The following is a 20,285-nucleotide window of genomic DNA, read 5'->3' as shown; positions in this document are numbered from 1 at the left end:
CACATTTTATTGCTTACATCATCTGCAAACTTATCGTCGCATTTGCTGTCTCATTACTAGCAGTGCTCAAGATAATGATAATCTCTGTAGATTGGATTGAAGTTAGCGATATGAAGGAGCTTCCTTGTGTAGAGGCTAGAAGTTGAATATTATCAGTCCCGGAGAAGAGAAACAGAGGGAGAGAATTATCCTAACTCCAATTCATTGCTATCAATTAAGGCTGTTTGGATCTTACACAATCCAGAATTTTTTTAAAGACCTTGACCACCAGATTGATATACTTCTTCCCTTTATCCTGTTGTCATTTGCACAGATGATTGAAACAAATGAGGACTTCAGCCCTTTTCCTGGAGGATATGACTATTTGGTTGACTTTTTAGATTTATCCTTTCCAAAAGAAAGACCAAGCCGGGAGCACTCGTATGAGGAAGTAAGCAGCAACACTGGTGGCCGTACTCTTTCCTGTCTTCCTTTCTGAATACTTTTTTTTATTTTGGGATAACTTTAGATTTCCAGAAAAGCTGCAAGGATAGCACAGAGAATTGTTAACACCTTACTTTACTGTGGTACAGTTATTACAACTAATGAGGCCATAATGAAACATAATTATTAACTCAGGTCCACATTTGCTTCTTTTTGAATTAGTTGCAAAGGGGTTGGCTTCTTTACATGCTGACTTCTAAACAGCTGACTTGCTTAAGCTCTTTTCAGACCTACAAGCCTTGATCTCTGCCTTTCCCCCCTGCCCTCCAGTGGGGCCTCCTTCCCCAGGTGAGCCCAGTGGACATCCCTATAAAAGGGAATTTAGTCAATGTACCTCAACACATATTTGGTTGAACTCCAGTTTTGAGCAAATCCTTGCCTTGTGGCACCATGATGGAAGGGAAGAGCTGTTGCTTTGGAGACACCTTCTAGCTGAGGACTGCTGCCCCATGCCTGCTGATGACAGGCTTTAGTAAGTGATGTAACCTGCCCAAGCCTTGGTTTTTTTCCTTCCACGGGGTGTATTCCCACTCTGCCAGTTTTTTGTGATGTCAAATGACTAATAATGTATGTGAGCACTGTAATTTTATTTTTTTTATTTTTTTTTTAATTTTTTTTTCTTTATTTATGATAGTCACACACAGAGAGAGAGAGAGAGAGAGAGAGAGAGAGAGAGAGGCAGAGACGCACACAGGCAGAGGGAGAAGCAGGCTCCATGCACCGGGAGCCCGACGTGGGATTCGATCCCGGGTCTCCAGGATCGCGCCCTGGGCCAAAGGCAGGCGCCAAACCACTGCGCCACCCAGGGATCCCTGTAATTTTAAATTCTATACAACTGTAACAACCATTAGGCAAGTTAGGAGAATATACAGTCTGCCCTTGAACTTAGGATAAGCGCCATATAAATGTATGCTACTGAATTGTAGCAATTTGAATGTACCTTTGTATAACAGATGAGTTCTTAAATGCATTTTAATAATTTGACTTGTATATTGATGTTTAGTAAAGTACTTGCCATTGAAGAGAATCCCAGGCTAAAACTTCAGTAAAACCGATAACCTACTGCCTGTTTTATGGGTTTTAAAAAACTGGGTTTTCACATATAGGAAAACCCTATGCAAAGCACCCATTTTAAGAAAATGGATCTATTAAATGTGTTGCTTTATTTAACAAATGCTTCCATAGCTTGAAGCACTTTATAAATACATGTCACTTATTTGACAACAACCTTATGGACAAAATATCACTATATTCCCCATTTGCGGATCATGGTGATGTCCAGGAATTTGCCCAAGGCTGTCCAGCTGTAAGTGGTGGTGCAGAAGACTAACCTCAGTGGTCTAGCTCCAGAGTCCACATATTAGCCACTGTGTTGCTTCTCAAATCTGAATTCACCAAATCTATACATTAAGGTATCTGTTAGCCTTAAAGGAGATTCATCTTTGGATGTTTTTGATTCACAAGTTCATGTAAAATATTTAACCAAAAGTCCCTTTTTCACAGCTTTTCATAATACATCTGTTGGGTAAAGCAAACAGCAGATCTGTTGGAGATTTAAATGCACCGTGGGGTGAATCATTGTGCCTGCCGTATACTTGGCACTCTGTAATGTGGCTTTTGGTGCTTTTATCTGCCAGGATTTTTTTTTTTTTTTAAGATTTTATTTATTTGAGAGAGAGAGGCAACAGGTATGTGAACACAAGCACAGGGGTGGAGAAGGAAACTCCTCACTGAGCAGGGAGCCCAAAGCAGAGTTTGATCCCAAGACCCTGGGATCATGACTTGAGCCGAAGGTAGACACTTAACCAACCAAGCCACCCAGGGGTCCCATCTGCCAGGATTTTAGTGAGATTTCTTATGCTGAAGTTTATGCTACCCTTGGGAAAGCACCTCTCCTTGCTGCCTGGAGCCCTCTCATGCTACTGGTTTTTTTTTTCCCATAAGTTTTTCAAACTCATATGTAGATTTTCTATTTCACCAACTCTCCCTCTCTCCTAGAACATGGTTCCTGTAGTCGACCTCCTCCTGCTCCAAACTGGATGGGTTCCTCTAGGTCTGCTGCAAATCTGCCATCCTACAACATCCCTTATCTGCTTCCAGACTCCACCAAGGTCTAAACTCTCTTTGCTTCAGACTCTCTGCTTATAACCCCCGAAGAAAGGGTGTGTGGGAGCTAAACTTCAGATACTTTCCTGCCTCACGCAGCAGGATGGTTTAGCTGAGCACAGGATATTGGCTGGCAAATCACTTTCCATGGACACCCGGAGGCATTGCTCCTTTGGCTTCTCATATGCAATGCTGCTCACCGCAGGCTGATCTTTCTTCATTTGTAAGTGACTTTCAAGAAATAGAGATTCGTCTGTATTTACCAATAAAAAGACTTTTATCAAGCTGATTTAGGGCTTTCTGTATATGTATGGGACTTGTCATCCAGCAGGCTGGACTTAGAGGCAGAGATTCCGGGCTTCAGTGCTCACAACCGGCCCAGGGCAGATCCTGTAAACAGGACTGCTTCGTGGAGACTGTGGGAGGCAAGTGCTGGGTGGGAAGGGGACAGTGCCTGATGAGCTCCAGTTGGTCTGAATTTACCAGAGACCTTGGAAGTCTGGATTTTTCTGTGAAATACCCAGATGACACATTAGCAGAAAGCTAATTCAGGTTTTTAAAGGGGACTGTAGGCTCTGTGAAACAAAACTAAATTTGGTGGTCACCAGTTTGAGTTATGAAGGCAGGGAGCCGGCTGTTAGGCTGGGGGTCTCCTAAGTTCCAAAGTGTGGAGCTCCTAGCTTCAGGACATCATGATGATACCACCTACTCTTGTTTTGCCCCCCAAATCAATTCCATTTACTCAAGAGAACTGACTGAATATATTTGGTGAGAGCAAGGCATGGGCCTAGGAAGGGGTCATCTGTTTGACATATGTTGTGCTGTCCTCATTGTCGTCCTTGGGAACCCACCTCTACTCCTGGCACATCTGGATGCCCCTCCTCATACATTCTGGTATCCTGCAGACTATGTGGTTGCCACTGATCAGCCTGCTTTTTTCCAGATTCAAGTTATTTGAAATCTCCTACTTGTCATTGACTTACTTTGTTTCCTGTTTTTTGGCAGCTTATACCTGTGTAAGTGTGTTGTGAACATTTTACTTGGGCCTGGGAGTGCAGAGAGACACATTTAGCATGTGATCTGTCCTTTTTTTTTTAAAGATCTATTTATTTATTTGAGAGAAAAACTGTAGTACAGGACAGGGGGGTGGGACAGAGGGAGAGAATCTCAAACAGACTTTGTGCTGAGCACAGAACCTGACATGGGGCTTAATCCCACCACCCTGAGATCATGACCTAAGCTGAAATCAAGAGTCAGATGCCTAACCAACTGAGCCACCCAGGTGCCCCTTGTCCATCTTTTTGACCTGGAGTTCTTTCTTTCCCTTGTTTTCTTTTTGCATATATTTTTTTATTGGAGTTCTATTTGCCAACATATAGCATAACACCCAGTGCTCATCCCGTCAAGTGCCCCCCTCATAACCCATCACCCAGTCACCCGTCATCCCCCCCCACTTCCCCTTCCACTACCTATGTTCATTTCCCAGAGTTAGGAATCTCTCATGCTTTGTCTCCCTCTCTAATTTTTCCCACTCATTTTCCCTCCTTTCCCTTATAATCCTTTTCACGATTTCTTATATTCCCCATATGAGTGAAACCATATGATGATTGTCCTTCTCCAATTGACTTACTTCACTCAGCATAATACCTTCCAGTTCCATCCACATTGAAGCAAATGATGGGTATTTCCTGATAATCCTTCTGCATTCTTTTGGAATCTCTCTTTCTCCAGGCATCACTAAAAGCTTCTTATTTCCCTCCAGAGCTCTATGTTCAACTCTCTCTTCCTCTCTAGTCTCTTCCTAGGTGACCTTGTCTGCTGACACCACTTCTCTGCTAATGACTCCAGAATCCATATGTCCTGCCCTACACCATGGTCCTTCTTGAGATTCCTTATAGTCAGTTGCCTGCTAGATATATCATCAACCAGATTCCTAAGTCCTTGGTACCTCCTTTTCAACTTGTTCAAAATTCAACGTATCCTCTCCTTTTCTTTTTTTTTAAGATTTTATTTATTCATTCATGAGAGACACAGAGAGAGAAAGAGAGAGAGAGGCAGAGATACAGGCAGAGGGAGAAGCAGGCTCCATGCAGGGAGCCTGACATGGGACTCAGTCCCAGGTCTCCAGGATCAGGCCCTGGGCTGAAGGCAGTGCTAAACTGCTGAGCCACCTGGGCTGCCCACCTCTTCCTTTTCTAGAACTGTCCTTTCTCCTTTTCTGGATTATTGGCAATATTGTACACTGACCATGAGCCACATTAGACACAGAGGAGTAACAACCCTCCACCCTTCCTTGTCCCTCATCCCCAGAGCTAACCAGTCACCCAGACCTTCCCAGTTTCTACCCTAAATATTTCTCATTCCTCTCTCCCGGTCTCCCATGTGCTCTTCTCCAGATGGAAAGGTCAGAAAGGCTATCTACCCTCCTATGAGGAACTAGACTGGATCCCACAACTTATGAGGGGCAACCTCCTTCTGATTAAACTGTGCTGTCAGGTTTCTAAATCTGCTGGCAAAAGAACAGAACCTCTCAGCTGTGTTTCAGTTCATAATGCATGTAGTTTTATAGGAATGGTGCAGGCAAGAGAAACTAATGCAAGATGTCCATCTTCTATTCCTTAGTTGACGCTTAATAGCCTGCCATTTGGGGCACCTGGGTGAGCATCTGCCTTTGGCTCAGGGTGTGATCTTGGGGTTCTGAGATCGAGTCCTGCTTTGGTCTCCCCATAGGAAGCCTGCTTCTCCTTCTGCCTATGTCTCTGCCTCTCTCTGTGTCTCTCATGAATAAATAAATAAAATCTTAAAAAAAATAGCCTGTCATTTATTACAGTTTCCCTCAACTGGCATTCATGTGCTATTTTCCAGGGGAAAAAAATCTGAGGCCCTATGCTGAACAGGCTCGTGGTGAACTTGAATGCTGGTACTAATGAAACGTCAAAGCCACATCTTTTCTTAGGATCCTGTCCCTTGGTATTACTTCATGCTCCCTGTTATAAATGATACCATTTTTTTTCCTCACAAGAGTCCTGTAAGAGAGGCTTAGCAAGGTGAAGGTCACATGATTATTAAGCGCTGGGCTGACACTCAAAACCACCTCTGCTTGTCTTCTAATCCTGTGCTCCCTTAACTATTTACCAGCCTCCATGTCAGGAGTTGGAATTCTTTAAAGGTAAGGGCTTGACCACCTAGTGAAGGTAATCTTGCCCTGTGGATGGCCTGAAACACACAGATTACTGTAAACCTGCAGGCTCTGCTTTGCCGCTGAATGTCTAGGCTGGAGACTAGAACACTACACCTAGAATAACGCTACAGCGCACGTATTTGCGGAGAGCTTACTGGGTGCCAGGCCTCAGTGTAAGTCTTGACTCACATAATCCTCGTAACAGCCCCTGAGGGATGTTCCATTGTCTCTGTTGTGTAGATGAGAAAACCACGGCACAGAATGGTTGCCAATTTCACACAGCTAGAACATGGATTTGAACCCAGGGATGTGACTCTGTGCTGTCAGCTGCTATGTTTGCATCCCAGCTCCTGATCCCTTTCTTGTTCTACTTTCCTCAATTCCTGGTGCACTCACAGTCCCTTCTCTCCCCCTAGCCTGTCATATCTACTCCATTTGACTTTTCCCCATGACGGCCCTATTGCCTGCCGTCATAGGCAGCTGCTTCTCCTGGGGACTTGAAGGGTTGATGCTCTGTGCTGGCTGGGTCACTCCTGCTAGTTGTTCTGTATCTGTTTCAGATTCGGAGCCGGGTTGATGTCATCAGATATGTGGTGAAAAATGGTCTACTCTGGGATGACTTGTATATAGGATTCCAAACCCGGCTGCAGCGGGATCCTGACATATACCATCATCTGTAAGTCTGAAAATGTCTGTCACATGCTAGGCCATTGCAGAGGAGAACATGGATACATACACACAGTCAGGGTCTGACTATGCCCCGGAATTCTGATGGAAATGTGAGATTCCACCATTAGGGCTTCATTTCTCTTAACCTGTAAAAAGCAAGTCTGATTAGGAAAGCAATATTTTATTTATTTATTTTTCAAGATTGTATTTATTTATTCATGGGAGACACAGAGAGAGGCAGAGACATAGGCAGAGGGAGAAGCAGACTCCCTGTGAAGAGTCTGATGTGGGACTCGATCCCAGGACCCCGGGATCACAGCCTGAGCCGAAGGCAGATGTTCAACCACTGAGCCACTCAAGTGCCTCTGATTAGGAAAGTAATATTTTAAAGAGTCATCATTTGTACATTCATACAAATGTGTTTCAGTCCCTTTTGGAAGTAGTTTTTGGTATAGGAGATGAAGGGACATTACCAGAGGGAAGGTGTGCATTTGCCAAGACAAGAATGAGAGGCGGTGTTTATGTGACAAAGCCATGGTCCTTCAAGACAATCCTCTCCCATGTCACATTTTTGCCTGTGCCCAACCCCAGTCTGAATTTGGTGGATTGGTTGGTTAAGGGGAATGGCCCACTGAGTTTCTGCCTATCTCCACTTCAAAACTTAAGTCTCTCATTACAAAACTCTACATCTTTAAGATTATATTTGGAACATTTGAGCTGAAATGTCAGAAAGGCCCATTTGCCATTTTTATATTTGCAAAAGGATCACCAAGAGGGAGAATCGTTTCCTATCCTTACCATTGACCCTCTGAAAAACGCAGGAATTTAATTGTAAATAAGCAAAACCTGCCATCTGGCTCTGCCTTGAGCTTGCAAACAGGCATATTTTAAAATTTCTTTTCTTTCCTTTTACTTATTTCCTTTTGAATGTTTTAAAATTACTTTTAGAAAGTATAAAGAACATTGAAGCTTGTTAAAATAAAAGTAAATAACTCTACCCCACCCTTCCCACAAAACCCTATCATTTCCTGCCTCTCCCTCCACCCACTCTCCAGGGCAAACTCTTGATAACAATAAACTCAGTGTATATCATCCTGGCCCTGTTTCTGAGAGTATCAACATTTCTCTAAATATAGTTGTTCTCAATAAACTGTCCCATGTAGTTGGAGGGAAAAGTTTGTTGTTGCTGTTTTTTTTAAATGTAATCCTAGTATATGGTCTGTAATCCATATATGGTCTGTAACTTGCCTTTTTTTACTCATCAGTGTATCTTTGGTATCCTTTCTGTTGAGACACACAAATCAGCTTCAAATTTTTATTTTTAAGGTTTTTAAGTAATCTCTATACCCAAGGTGGGGCTTGAACTCATAACCCCGGAGATCAAGAGTTGCAGTCTCCACCAAGTGAGAGCCAAGCACTCCAAACCTCAAATGTTTTAATGGCTGTAAAACGTTTCAACTTTTGTTAATTTTCAACAGAACATATACGTGACTTCTTCTGGAAAAAAGGGAATGAAGCAACTTTTGAGGAGATTTAAGAGGTTATTTTTCCTAAGAAAATAGTTTCCTCTTGGAAGCTTTTTAGAATATTGATACTAAAGACTTTCTATTATTGTTTTGATAATGCAGGTCGTAAATATAAGAGGAACCCCTAATAAATCTTAGGAAACAGAGCCTAGTATATTTTTGTCTCTCTTCAAATGGGATTTATGAGTTTCTTGAGTATTTTTCTGGTTATAAAAATAGTATAGCTTTACTGCAGAAAATTTGAGAAAAGGTATTTAAAAATTCAAAAAAGGTAAAAAATTCCAAAAAAAAAAAAAAAGTTAAAATAGCAAACGGACCCACCACCCAGAGAGAGCCGTTTATATATCAGTGTCTAATTAATCTTTCCTTTTCATTTACAAGCAGAAACACATGTGCTTTTTGTAAAAATAGCCATATCATGGATACTTTTCTACTTGCGTGTTTACCAGATAATCTTCGATTTATCTGTAATCTATTTCTAACTTTTCCCTATTTGAAACAATGATCCAGCAAATTAACATGTAGGTGTATCTCGCACACTTTCATAGTGATTTCCTCAGGATATGTTCCAAGGAGTGGAGCTGCTAGATCCAGCACAGTACATATGCACCAAAGGCCTAGTCTCTCTAGGAAGACAGTTTACCTCCCCTAATACATATAGGAGAGGACCTATTTACCTGTACCCTTACTAATACCAGATTCTAATGCTTTTGTGTACAGATTATAAATATATATTTTCACATATGAGAATGCCTGAAAGCAAGGCCTGTCACGGTAAAATAAAAATAAGCCGCAGTTGTCGTGTGTAAAGGGATTGCATTCAACACACTGAAAATGTTAATCAACATGAAGAGCTGAAACAGTATGGAAGCACCATCTCTTAGGGGGGATGAGTACCAGGTATCAAACAGATCTTGGCCAAATAATGGTCATGGAAGTTTCCGAAACATATTTCTCTGCTTTATCTCTTTTACAGGTTTTGGAACCATTTTCAAATAAAACTCCCTCTAATGCCGCCCAACTGGAGATCCTTCTTGATGCACTGTGGGTAGAGCAGATCTGAGTTCCCCAGGTAAGGCATCCCGGAGGTCTGAGAGACACCCTTGTCCTAAGCCTCATCATACTCTCTCTGGCATCTAAATTAAGCAGACACCATACCTGTCAGAAAACCTGACTTCCAGGGGAGTGAGGAGAGCTAACATTGCAAGAACATTCAAGTTTTAAAATAACTAAATAAAATAAATAGTGAGTGTGTTCAGTCTAAATTCATAGGATCTTTGGTTGGTTGGTTGAGATGAACATACAGCCTGTCGATTAACCACACAGAAATTGTCAGTGAGTGTTCAGAGCTAAATCCTGAACACATGCAAAGCAGCAACAAGAACCAACAAGAGAAAAACTAAAAACAAAGTGTGATGGAAAACCTCACCTCCCCATTTGCAGTAGACCTATCTGTTTCAGGCTGATGGAGATCAGGCTGTCTGGCTCAAATTAGTTTTGACATTCCTTCCTACCACTTGAGATGTGATTTTATTAACTGCATTAGAAGTTATGTTTCATCATATGTATTATTAGAAAAATCATGTAATTTTACTACAAAGGTAGTGAATTGTTTGACTCATGCATTTATTTCTATGTTTCTTTATTCCACAAATAGCTATCCCCTCACACGGTGTTGTAATATCTGTTTTCTCTTCTGGTCAGTAGACTCCGAATTTCTTAAAAGTAAATGCTCTTGCCTGGTATCCCTGGTGCTCAGGAAGAGCCCAGAACACACACGATTTTATGCATGCTAGGCAACAAGGAAGGAAGGAACAGTGAATTTCTCTCTCCTACTGTCAGTACAACATGGCTCTTAAACTACCCAGTAAAATTAAGGTTCAAAGTAGAACATTTCTTTCCATTGTAAAGTTCTTTGCTCCATACTCTAGTCCTTTGTTCGGTTCTCCAGTCTAGCACAAGCATTAGGCGAGATCTTCTAAGGTACGATTATAAACTAGAAGGGATGCTAAGGAAATTCACATATAACTGGATTATAAAGCAGGCTATATTTGTGTTACAAACATGAAGGAGAGAGAGATCACATCTGACTCTGAAATGACCAGGAAGAGCATTATGGAAAAGGTAGTATTTAGGTGGGGAGGGGAGGTGGTGTCTGAAGAATGGCTCAAAGTTTGGGTAAAGTTCTTAATAAAGCAGAAATGGAGGGGAAGGATGGTAGAAAGAATATTCCAGACAGAAAGAGTGGGTAAAGTTAAAAGGAAGAAAAATTCAAGGTAGAGTAGAGCCTTGGCAAGTCCTCCTAGGGTGACAGAGTAGGAAGGGAAGCAGGGATCCCTGGGTGGTGCAGCGGTTTGGCACCTGCCTTTGGCCCAGGGCACGATCCTGGAGACCCGGGATCGAATCCCACGTCAGGCTCCCGGTGCATGGAGCCTGCTTCTCCCTCTGCCTATGTCTCTGCCTCTCTCTCTCTCTCTGTGACTATCAAAAATATATTTAAAAAAAAAAAAAAAAAAAAAGGAAGGGAAGCAGAGAGGAGGCATGTGTGGTGCTGGGAAAATAGAGTCCGGGTGCTCAGTGGAGATGCTAAGCACATTCAGTGATTAGAGACGCTAGGAGGCATGGAAGGTAAGGAGGAAACAGGTAGAGAAAGCACAGAGTTCAAGGGCTTGGAGCTGGAGAAGTTCCAACAGATGGTCAGAGGTGCTTCTGTGTAAGCTGGTGAGTGAACTGAGCAGAGATAAAGGTAACAAAGTCAGGAGGTCAGTGTGTGCCTTGTGAAGTTGCTGTGTCAGGGAAGCAATAAAGTACGATGGTCAACACCTCAGACCTGGAATAACTCCTACAATTAAAATCTTGGCTCGGTCACCTACTGTATGACCTTGGGCAGATTAGTGAACCTCCCTGGGTGTCAGGTTTTCATCTGTAAAGTGGATCTAATAATAACAGCTACCTCACAGGGATAGGTCACACATCAAGCACTTATCCTGAAAGAGTGAGTGAGCACATGATAAGTGAAGAATGAACGTGGACTGTCTCGACCTGATGCAATGAACAGGAGTGTCCTGTGACCTTCAGTCAGTCACTTGGTGAATCTGTAGCAAGATGGGAGAAGACTCATAGTCCAGGTCACATTCCAGTTTCAGATTCCCGCTGACCTCAAAGCGTCAAATACTATGTAACTTGAACTAAAGAATAAAATTAAAAATTTGTCCCAGGGGTACCTGGGTGGCTTAGTCAGCTAAGTGTCTGACTCTTATTTCGACTCAGGTCATGATCTCAGGGTTGTGAGATTGATTCTGGCATGGGGCTCTGCACTCAATGTGGAGCCTGCTTAAGACTCTCTCTGTGCCCCCCTTTGTCATCCCCCCACCTACTTTTGTACTCTCTCAAATAAATAAATCTTCAAAAAAATGTGTCCAAATGCAATAAAAATGAAAAAGTATTAAAGTGAGATTAATACTTAATATCTTTAGTTCACAGAGATGCCAAAAAAACAGAAAATTCAAGAATTTACTGACGCTACATCTTGATCACAGGAAGCTTATACTAAAGAATCACCTTGCGGACATCAATGATGGATAATTACACGTTGGATTTGCGAGATGTTCACATATCTTATGTTTGTGGGTCACTACATAGCTGAATTTATGAATGAATTTATGAATTTATGATTTATGAATTTATGTTTTACTTATTCTATACCCGATTCTCTGTAAAAGAACCGATGACCCTACAGGAACAGATTGTCTGTGGGAAGAAGATGTGAACCCAGGCATTGAAGAAATAGAACAAGAAGAGACAATTCTCTAGAGGACAATGAGGAAACCAGAAAGGAATAAGAGAGCAAAAGTTGGGTTAGAAAAAGAGAAGAAAGAAGAGAAATAGATAAATGAATGACCATGGGAAGAGAACAGGAAGGAGGAAAAACCTAAAATAGAATTATGAAAGGAGCATATACTAATAGACATTTTGTTCCTGTAAGAGATTGATTCCTATAATAGGGTCCATTAAAAGAATTGGGTAAACAGAGCTCATAAGCTGTTTTCAGTTTTTTAGAAAGCTTTGTTGGAATCATGCATTTGTCAAAACAAGGCTGCAGAAGCTCCGTTCTAAGGTAAAATTTCATTGGGACTGAAATGATTTTGATTCAGGCACAGAATTAGTCATTTCATGCAGCTTATAAATTCTAACCAATGAAAAGATCTTTGATTAATAAAAATATGAATACTAACTAGCAATAAAGTAAGTTTTATAGACAAAAATCTTTCAAAATCAGAAAAATCAACAATAAAAATCTATACCTTGAAAAAATTGAGAAATCCTCTTTTGAACATGTAAAAACATTGTTTCAATGGCTAAGATAGGCAACTAATTTGTTTCTAGTACTGTCTGTAGTTTTTGATGATATTTGCATGATTAGGGCACAGCCATTCAAATTTATCCCTAGAAAATGTGATAGTTAACAAGGGTTCTATTTTATATGTTGATGTTTTCTAGTACAACACACACACACACACCTCATTAATTGAACATCAACATTGATTTTCTGAATATATATACTACCTCTTTAATTCAGAAGATATGAGAATCCAGTGGTCGAATTAATCTCCTTAAATATCTAAATTCACACTTGGTTATGAAAATGATGATCTGTTTCTCATTAAGATTAATACCAATGATATTCCATTACTCTGGTTTACCTCACTCATTATACTTAGGCACATTTCACAGAAATACTTGTAATTCAGGAATTGTATTTTGTGATTTACACTATGTGGTTAATTATTCAATTACTAATGAAAATTAATATATATATATATGTATGTTAAAATGTTTATGATGAGCAAATAAAGACCATTTTAAAATGTGAATTTGTTTTCTCACCTATCTTTATTTTCATGCTGGCTTTCTCAGTGATGTCCTTCTGTTACCTTCCCTCCAAAAATTCTTCGATATCATCAAGACTTCCAGTCCATCAATTGTGCATGTCCCCCCACTTTGCTTCTTACTCATCTTAGATGGTTCTTTTCTATCTGTGTCCACATTACCTCCCTCTTTTTTATTCTACTCCACATCACCTGCCATTTTTCCCTCTCAGACCTCATTTCCATGACTTAAGCCAAAAACTGTGAAATTATCCTTTGCACCTTGCTCTGAGATCCACTGCATCTGCAAATAGTGAATGTTCTTCCTTGCCAATTTGGATGTCTTTATTTCTTTTTGTTGTCTGATTGCCGTGGCTAGAACTTCCAGTACTATGTTGAATAAGAGTGGTGAGAGTGGACATCTTTGTCTTGCTCCTGACGTTAGGGGAAAAGCTCTCAGTTTTTCACCATTGAGAGTGATGTTAGCTGAATTTTTCATATATGGCCTTTATTAGGTTGAGGGTATGTTCCCTTTAAACCTACTTTATTGAGAGCTTTTATCATGAATACATATTGTGCTTTGTCAAATGCTTTTTCTGCATCTTATGAAATGATCATATAGTTTTTATCTTTTCTCTTATTGATTTGATGTATTACACTGACTTATTTGCCAGTGTTGAACTCTTGCATCCTAGGAATAAATCCCACTTGATTATGATGAATAATCTTTTTTTTTTTTTTTTTTTTTTTTTTTTTTTTTTTGAATAATCTTTTTAATGTATTGTTGGATTTGGTTTGCTCATATATTTTTTGAGGACTTTTGCATATGTGTTCATCAGAAATATTGACCTATAGTTCTCTTTTTTTTTTGTAGTTCTTTATCTGGTTTTGGTGTCAGGGTACTTCTGGCCTCATGGGCTGAATTTAGAAGCTTTTCTTCCTTTTCTATTTTTTGGAATAGTGTGAAAACAGGTATTAACTCTTATTTATTTATTTATTTATTTATTTATTTATTTATTATTTATTTATTTATTCATGAGAGACACACAGAGAAAGAGAGGCAGAGACAGGCAGAGGGAGAAGCAGGCTCAATGCAGGGAGCCTGATGTGGGACTCAATCCCGGGTCTCCAGGATCACACCCTGGGCTGAAGGCAGTGCTAAACCACTGAGCCACCCGGGCTGCCCATTAACTCTTCTTTAAATGTTTAGTGAAATTCACCTGTGAAGCCATCTGGTACTGGACTTTTGTTTGTTGGGAGTTTTTTGATTACTGACTCAATTGCATTGTTCAAATTTTCTATTTCTTCCTGATTCAATTTTGGGAGGTAATATGTTTCTAGGAACTTATCCTTTTCTTCTAGGTGGTCTGATATTTTGTTACATAATTTTTTATAATATTCTCTTATAATCTTTTTTCTCTATAGTGTTGGTTCCCCTCTTACATTTCTGATTTTGTCTACTCTATCTTATTTCTACTCCTCTTTGAGGATTATCAATTTTGTCAATCTTTTCAAAGAATCCTGGTTTCATTGATCTGTTCTGTTATTTTGGGGTTTTGTTTTAGTTTCTATATCATTTATTTCTCTCTAATCTTTATTATTTCCTTCTTTCTTCTGGTTTTGAGTTTTGTTTGTTCTTTTTCCAGTTCCTTCAGGTGTAAGGTTAGGTTGTTTGAGATTTTTCTTGCATCTTGAGGTAGGCCTGTATTGCTATTAACTTCCCTCTAGAACTGCTTTTGCTGCATCCCAAAGATTGTACTATTATGTTTTCATTTTCATTTGTTTCCATGTATTTTTAAATTTCCTTTGATTTCTTAATTGACCCATTCATTATTTAGTAGCATGTTATTTAACCTGTATGTGTTTGTGTTATTTCCAGATTTGTGTGTGTGTGTGTGTGTGTGTGTGTGTGTGTGTGGTTAATTTCTAGTTTCATAGCATTGTGGTTTGAAAAGGTGCATGGTATTATAACTTCAATCTTTTTGAGTATGTTGAGACTTGTCTTGTAGCATAACATGTGATCTGTCCTGGGGAATGTTCCATGTGCGCTTGAAAAGAATATGTATTCCACTGTTGTAGGATGGAATGCTCTGAATGTATCTGTTAGATCCATCTGGTCTAATGTGTCATTCAGAGTCACTGTTTCCTTGTTGATTTTTTGTTTGGATTATCTATCCATTGATGTAAGTGGGCTCTTAAAGTCCCCTACTACTATTGCATTACTATTGATTACTTGCTGTTTGGTTGTTATTAGCTGATTTATGTATTTGGGTGCTCCCATGTTGGATACATAAATATTTACAATTGTTATATCTTCTTGTTGGATTGTTCCCTTGTCTTCTGTTACAGTCTTTGTTTTAAAGTCTATTTTATCTCTTAGAAGTATTGCTACCCAGCTTTCTTTTCACTTCAATGTGCATGATGAATGCTCCTCTATCCTCTCACTTTCCGTCTGCAGGTGTCTAAGTCTGAAATGAGTCTCTTATAGGCAGCACACAGGTGTCTTGCTTTTTTATCCATTCCATCATTCTGTGTCTTTTGACTGGAACATTTAGTTTGCTTACATTCCAAGTAATTCCTGATAGGTATGTACTTACTGCCATATTGTTACTTGTTTTATGGTTGTTTTTGCAGTTCTGCTCTTTCTTCTCTCATGAGTGCTGGCTTTCTTTTTTTTTTTTAATTTTTATTTATTTATGATAGTCAGAGAGAGAGAGAGAGAGAGAGAGGCAGAGACGCACACAGGCAGAGGGAGAAGCAGGCTCCATGCACCGGGAGCCCGACGTGGGATTCGATCCTGGGTCTCCAGGATCGCGCCCTGGGCCAAAGGCAGGCGCCAAACCGCTGCGCCACCCAGGGATCCCAGAGTGCTGGCTTTCTTTAGTGATATACTTGGATTCCATTTTCTCTTTATTTTTTGCATATCTATTACTGGATTTTGATTTGTGGTTACCATTAGGTTTATATATAACATCTGCATATAGCAGTCCGTATTCAGTTGATGGTCATTAAGTTTGAACCCATTCTAAAAACTAAGTTTTTACTCCTCTCCCTTCCACATTTTTGGTATATGGTGTCATACTTTATATCCTTTTATTTTGTGAATCCTTTGACTGATTTCTAAAGATGTTCTTAATTTTATTGCTTTTGTGTTTCCTACTTTTCTTATTCCTACTTATGGTCTTTCCTTCCACTTAAAGAGTTCCCCATTAGCATTTCTTGTAAGGCTGACTTGGTGGTGATGAATTCCTTTAACTTCTGTTTTTCTGGGAAACTCTTTATCCCTCCTTGTGTTCCGAATGACAGCATTAATAGTTAGAGGATCCTTGGCTGCAGATTTTTCCTTTCAGCAGTTTGAATGTATCATGCCACACCCTCTGGCCTGCAAAGTTTCTGCTGAAAAATCAGCTGATGGCCTTATTGCTTTTCCCTTATATGTATCTACTTTCTTTTGCTGAATTTTAAATTCTCTCTTTATCACTACTTTTTGTCATTTTAATTATTATGTGTCTTCACGTGGACTTCCTTGGGTTGACTTTGTTGGGAGTTCTCTGTGCCTTCTAGATCTGGATTCCTGTTTTCTTCCCCAGATTACAGAAGTTTTCAGCTATTATTCCTTCAAAAAAATTTTCTGCCTTCCATTTTCTCTCTTCTTCTTCTAGGATCACTATAATGTGAATGTCATCATGCCTGATGGTTTTGTTGACTTCCCTTAATCTATTTGTTATTATCTCTCTCTCTCTCTCTCTTATTTAGACTGATTGTTTTCTATTGCTCCATCCTCCAGGTCACATATCTATTCTGCTTCCTTTAGTCTACTATTTATTCCATCTAGTTTTTTACTTCTCTTATTGAGTGCTTCATCTCTGATTGGTTCTTTTCCATGTTTTCTGTCTCTTTGTTGCAGGTCTCACTGAGGTCCTCCATTCTTTTCTCAAGTTCAGTGAATGTCTTTGTGACCTTTACTTAAAATTCTCTTTGGGGCCTATTTGTTCTTCTCCATGTCATTTAACTCTCTGGCTGTGGTTTTGTCCTGCTCTTTCATTTGGGACATATTCCTCTGTCTCCTCATTTTGACTAGCTCTCTGTGTCTGTTTCTGTGTGTTAGGAAAGTCAGTTATGGGACGCCTCAGTGGCTCAGCAGTTGAGCATATGCCTTCAGCTCAGGGCATGAGCTGCATTCTGGGATCAAATCCCACATTGGGCTCCCTGTGAGGAGCCTGCTTCTCCCTCTGCCTATGTCTCTGCCTTCTTTCTGTGTCTCTCATGAATAAATAAAATCTTAAAAAAAAAAAAAAAAGGAAAATCAGCTATGTTTCATACTCCTGAAGGTGTGGCCTATGAAGAAGAGGTCCTGTAGTGTCCTGCAGTGCCATGTTCCCTGTTCACCAGAACCTGGTGCTTCAGGGGTGGCTCCTATGTGTTTTGCATGCACCCTACTGTTGTGGCTAAGCTGTGTTTACCTTCAGTCCAGTTTATTACAATGGCTTTCTTTGTCTGTTGTGGGAAGTGTTTGGTCCTTGTGTTGTTAGCAGGCTAATCTGGGGCTGATTTGGGCTGGAGTTTAGTCAGATCAGGCATCTGCCAGAGCTGCAGTAACACCAAACTACATCCATGCTATCCATGTTGTCCCTTGAGAAACTTTCATTGGTGGGCAGGGCCAGCAGTCAGACTAGATATCTGTCCCCAGCTCACTGCTGGGGCCACAGTAGGATTGGTGGATGTGGTTATCTTCCCCTCTCCTTAGGACTGGAGTCAGTTTGGTGTGGTGGTGGGCCCTATCAGGGGTGCTTGGACCCCTGGTGCTTGCCATGCTGTGACTCTGCTTTGGATGGACTCCTGTTGAGGGCAGGTTTGTAGGATAACTTGGGGCTAGGGGTGCAGTGCAATTAAGGCTTGTGCCAGTCCACTATGGGAGATTTGCAGTTAACAGGAAAACTCCTGCTGAGGCTGAGATGGATGGGGTATGACTCCAGAAGAGTGGGAGCCAGGAGAGGACACTCTTAGCAAGCCGAGTTGGAGGGTGTTCACACTGCATTGGTTCCCACAGGTGTATGTGTATCTAGGCTGTAGGTCAGGGGAGGGAAATGTCACCTGCCAGCTCTTTTGTTCTTGAGAGGTCTCCCAACAATCCCTGCTCCTCTAGCACCCACTCTGAGTTTAGTAAACAAATCTCCCTCCCATATACCCCAGGCATTTTCCAAACTGCTGCTTCTATGCCATATCTTCATGGAGCTGTTTGTTGTGCTGTCTCTTTAAGAGCAGGCATTCAGTTTTGTAACCCCTTCTGGCTCTCCCAGAGCCAAGACTACTGATTTTAATTTTTAAAAATTTTAATAAGATTTGATTATTTTAAAGAGAGAGGTGGTGGGGAGTACTATTGGGATGACAAAAGGAGAATGAGAGAATCCCAGGTAGACTCCACTCTGAGTGTAGAGCTGGACATGGGGCTCAAACTCACAACCCTGAGATCACAACCTGAGTTGAAACCAAAAGTCAGACACTTAAGCAACTGTGCCACCCAAGTGAGCTCACTGATTTTTAAAGTTCCAGGTATTAATCCCTGCAGGTTATAAGAACTCAAGAAGTTAGGCCTCTCTGGTTTTCAAAGCCAAATGTTATGGGGCTTGTCTTCCTACTATAAGTCTTCTGTGCTTTGGGTGCCTGGCATCAAGCCTGTTTCTCTATCCTCTCTGTGCCTGCAGTATCCCTCTCTCCCACAATCAGACTCAGGGGTCATTTGGCTCCTCGCTGAGTCTCCACCCTTCCTACCCTTTTTGATGTGGCTTCTCTCTACATTCACCAGTGGAGAGTCTGTTCTGCCAGGGTTCAGGTTGTTTTTTGGGTCATTTACACTGATGTGGTATTGTCTAGTTGTATCTGTGAAATGAGATGAGCTTAGAATCCTCCAACTCTGCTATTTCTCTCAGAAGTCTCCATAATGATAAAAATGTTAATTAACCAGGAAGATATAAAAACTAAGATATAAAAACTTAGATATGTATATAATAATAGCGTAGCCTCAAAATATATAAAGCAAAGAATGACATAACTAAACAAACCAATTCAAATCATAGTGAGAGATCTGAAAACACCTCTCTCAGTAAGTGATAAACCAATCAGACACACACACAAACTCAGTAAATATGTGCAAGTGTTGAACAATGCAGTTAAATAAAATGCCTAATAAACATATAGAGAACATTGCCCCCAATATCTACAGAATATTCTTTTCAAGAATACACAAGTCTTTTACACAGAATGATGATATGCTAAGCTATAAGGCAAGTCTCTGCAGATGCCAAAATCATATATAGTGTGTTCTCAGACCGAAGCATAATGAAGATAAAAATCAGCAAAATAATCATAAAATTGCCATGTTTTAGAAATTAAGAAATAGCTTCTGAATGAGTGCTTTACTTTGAGTGCTCAAGTAAAAATGAGAGTTTTGGAAAACTTGTTTTCAGTGTGGGGCAGCTCATTTGCAGCCCCATGGTATGTCAAGGCCTCCTGGTACAGAAACTGGCCTAGTGGTCATGTTGGTCACATTGAGAAAGGGCAACTCTTTCAGCTTATTTGATTGACTTCTCTGTTTCTGCATCAATGTCTCATTTTCACATTATTTTAGCTTTGCAGCATGTTTTGAAAAAGCTTCATCAAGATAAGAAGCTTTTGCACAGCAAAGGATACAGTCAACAAAACTAAAAGACAACCTACAGAATGGGAGAAGATATTTGCAAATGACATATCAGATAAAGGGCTAGTTTCCAAGATCTATAAAGAACTTATTAAACTCAACACCAAAGAAACAAACAATCCAATCATGAAATGGGCAAAAGACATGAACAGAAATCTCACAGAGGAAGACATAGACATGGCCAACATGCACATGAGAAAATGCTCTGCATCACTTGCCATCAGGGAAATACAAATCAAAACCACAATGAGATACCACCTCACACCAGTGAGAATGGGGCAAATTAACAAGGCAGGAAACAACAAATGTTGGAGAGGATGCGGAGAAAGGGGAACCCTCTTACACTGTTGGTGGGAATGTGAACTGGTGCAGCCACTCTGGAAAACTGTGTGGAGGTTCCTCAAAGAGTTAAAAATAGACCTGCCCTACGACCCAGCAATTGCACTGTTGGGGATTTACCCCAAAGATACAGATGCAATGAAACGCCGGGACACCTGCACCCCGATGTTTATAGCAGCAATGGCCACGATAGCCAAACTGTGGAAGGAGCTTCGGTGTCCAACGAAAGATGAATGGATAAAGAAGATGTAGTTTATGTATACAATGGAATATTACTCAGCTATTAGAAATGACAAATACCCACCATTTGCTTCAACGTGGATGGAACTGGAGGGTATTATGCTGAGTGAAGTAAGTCAGTCGGAGAAGGACAAACATTATATGTTCTCATTCATTTGGGGAATATAAATAATAGT

At 40.4% G+C, this 20,285-nt stretch overlaps 1 protein-coding gene across 6 annotated transcripts in view; it reads left to right on the top strand.

The window, feature by feature from the left end:
- Positions 1 to 20,285, top strand: part of LOC112657055 (cytidine monophosphate-N-acetylneuraminic acid hydroxylase) — a 133,400-nt gene that overhangs the window by 103,845 nt on the left and 9,270 nt on the right. For 4 of the 6 annotated variants that reach the window (XM_025442849.3, XM_025442865.3, XM_035710591.2 and 1 more), the window contains exons 12-15: positions 314 to 430; positions 6,331 to 6,446; positions 8,942 to 9,037; positions 11,442 to 12,839. In XM_025442849.3, the coding sequence (XP_025298634.3) occupies positions 314 to 430; positions 6,331 to 6,446; positions 8,942 to 9,017 (309 nt within the window). In that variant the 3' untranslated portion in view covers positions 9,018 to 9,037; positions 11,442 to 12,839. Of the gene's footprint in view, positions 1 to 313; positions 431 to 6,330; positions 6,447 to 8,941; positions 9,038 to 11,441; positions 12,840 to 20,285 lie in introns of those variants that run through there. The other 2 variants (XR_007408327.1, XR_007408326.1) reach the window with 1 other exon arrangement.

The sequence above is a fragment of the Canis lupus genome, chromosome 35 (assembly GCF_003254725.2).
Source record: "Canis lupus dingo isolate Sandy chromosome 35, ASM325472v2, whole genome shotgun sequence".
NCBI lineage: Eukaryota > Metazoa > Chordata > Mammalia > Carnivora > Canidae > Canis > Canis lupus.
The sequence above is the reverse complement of the archived record's forward strand: the minus strand, read 5'-3'. Positions and strand labels throughout refer to the sequence as shown.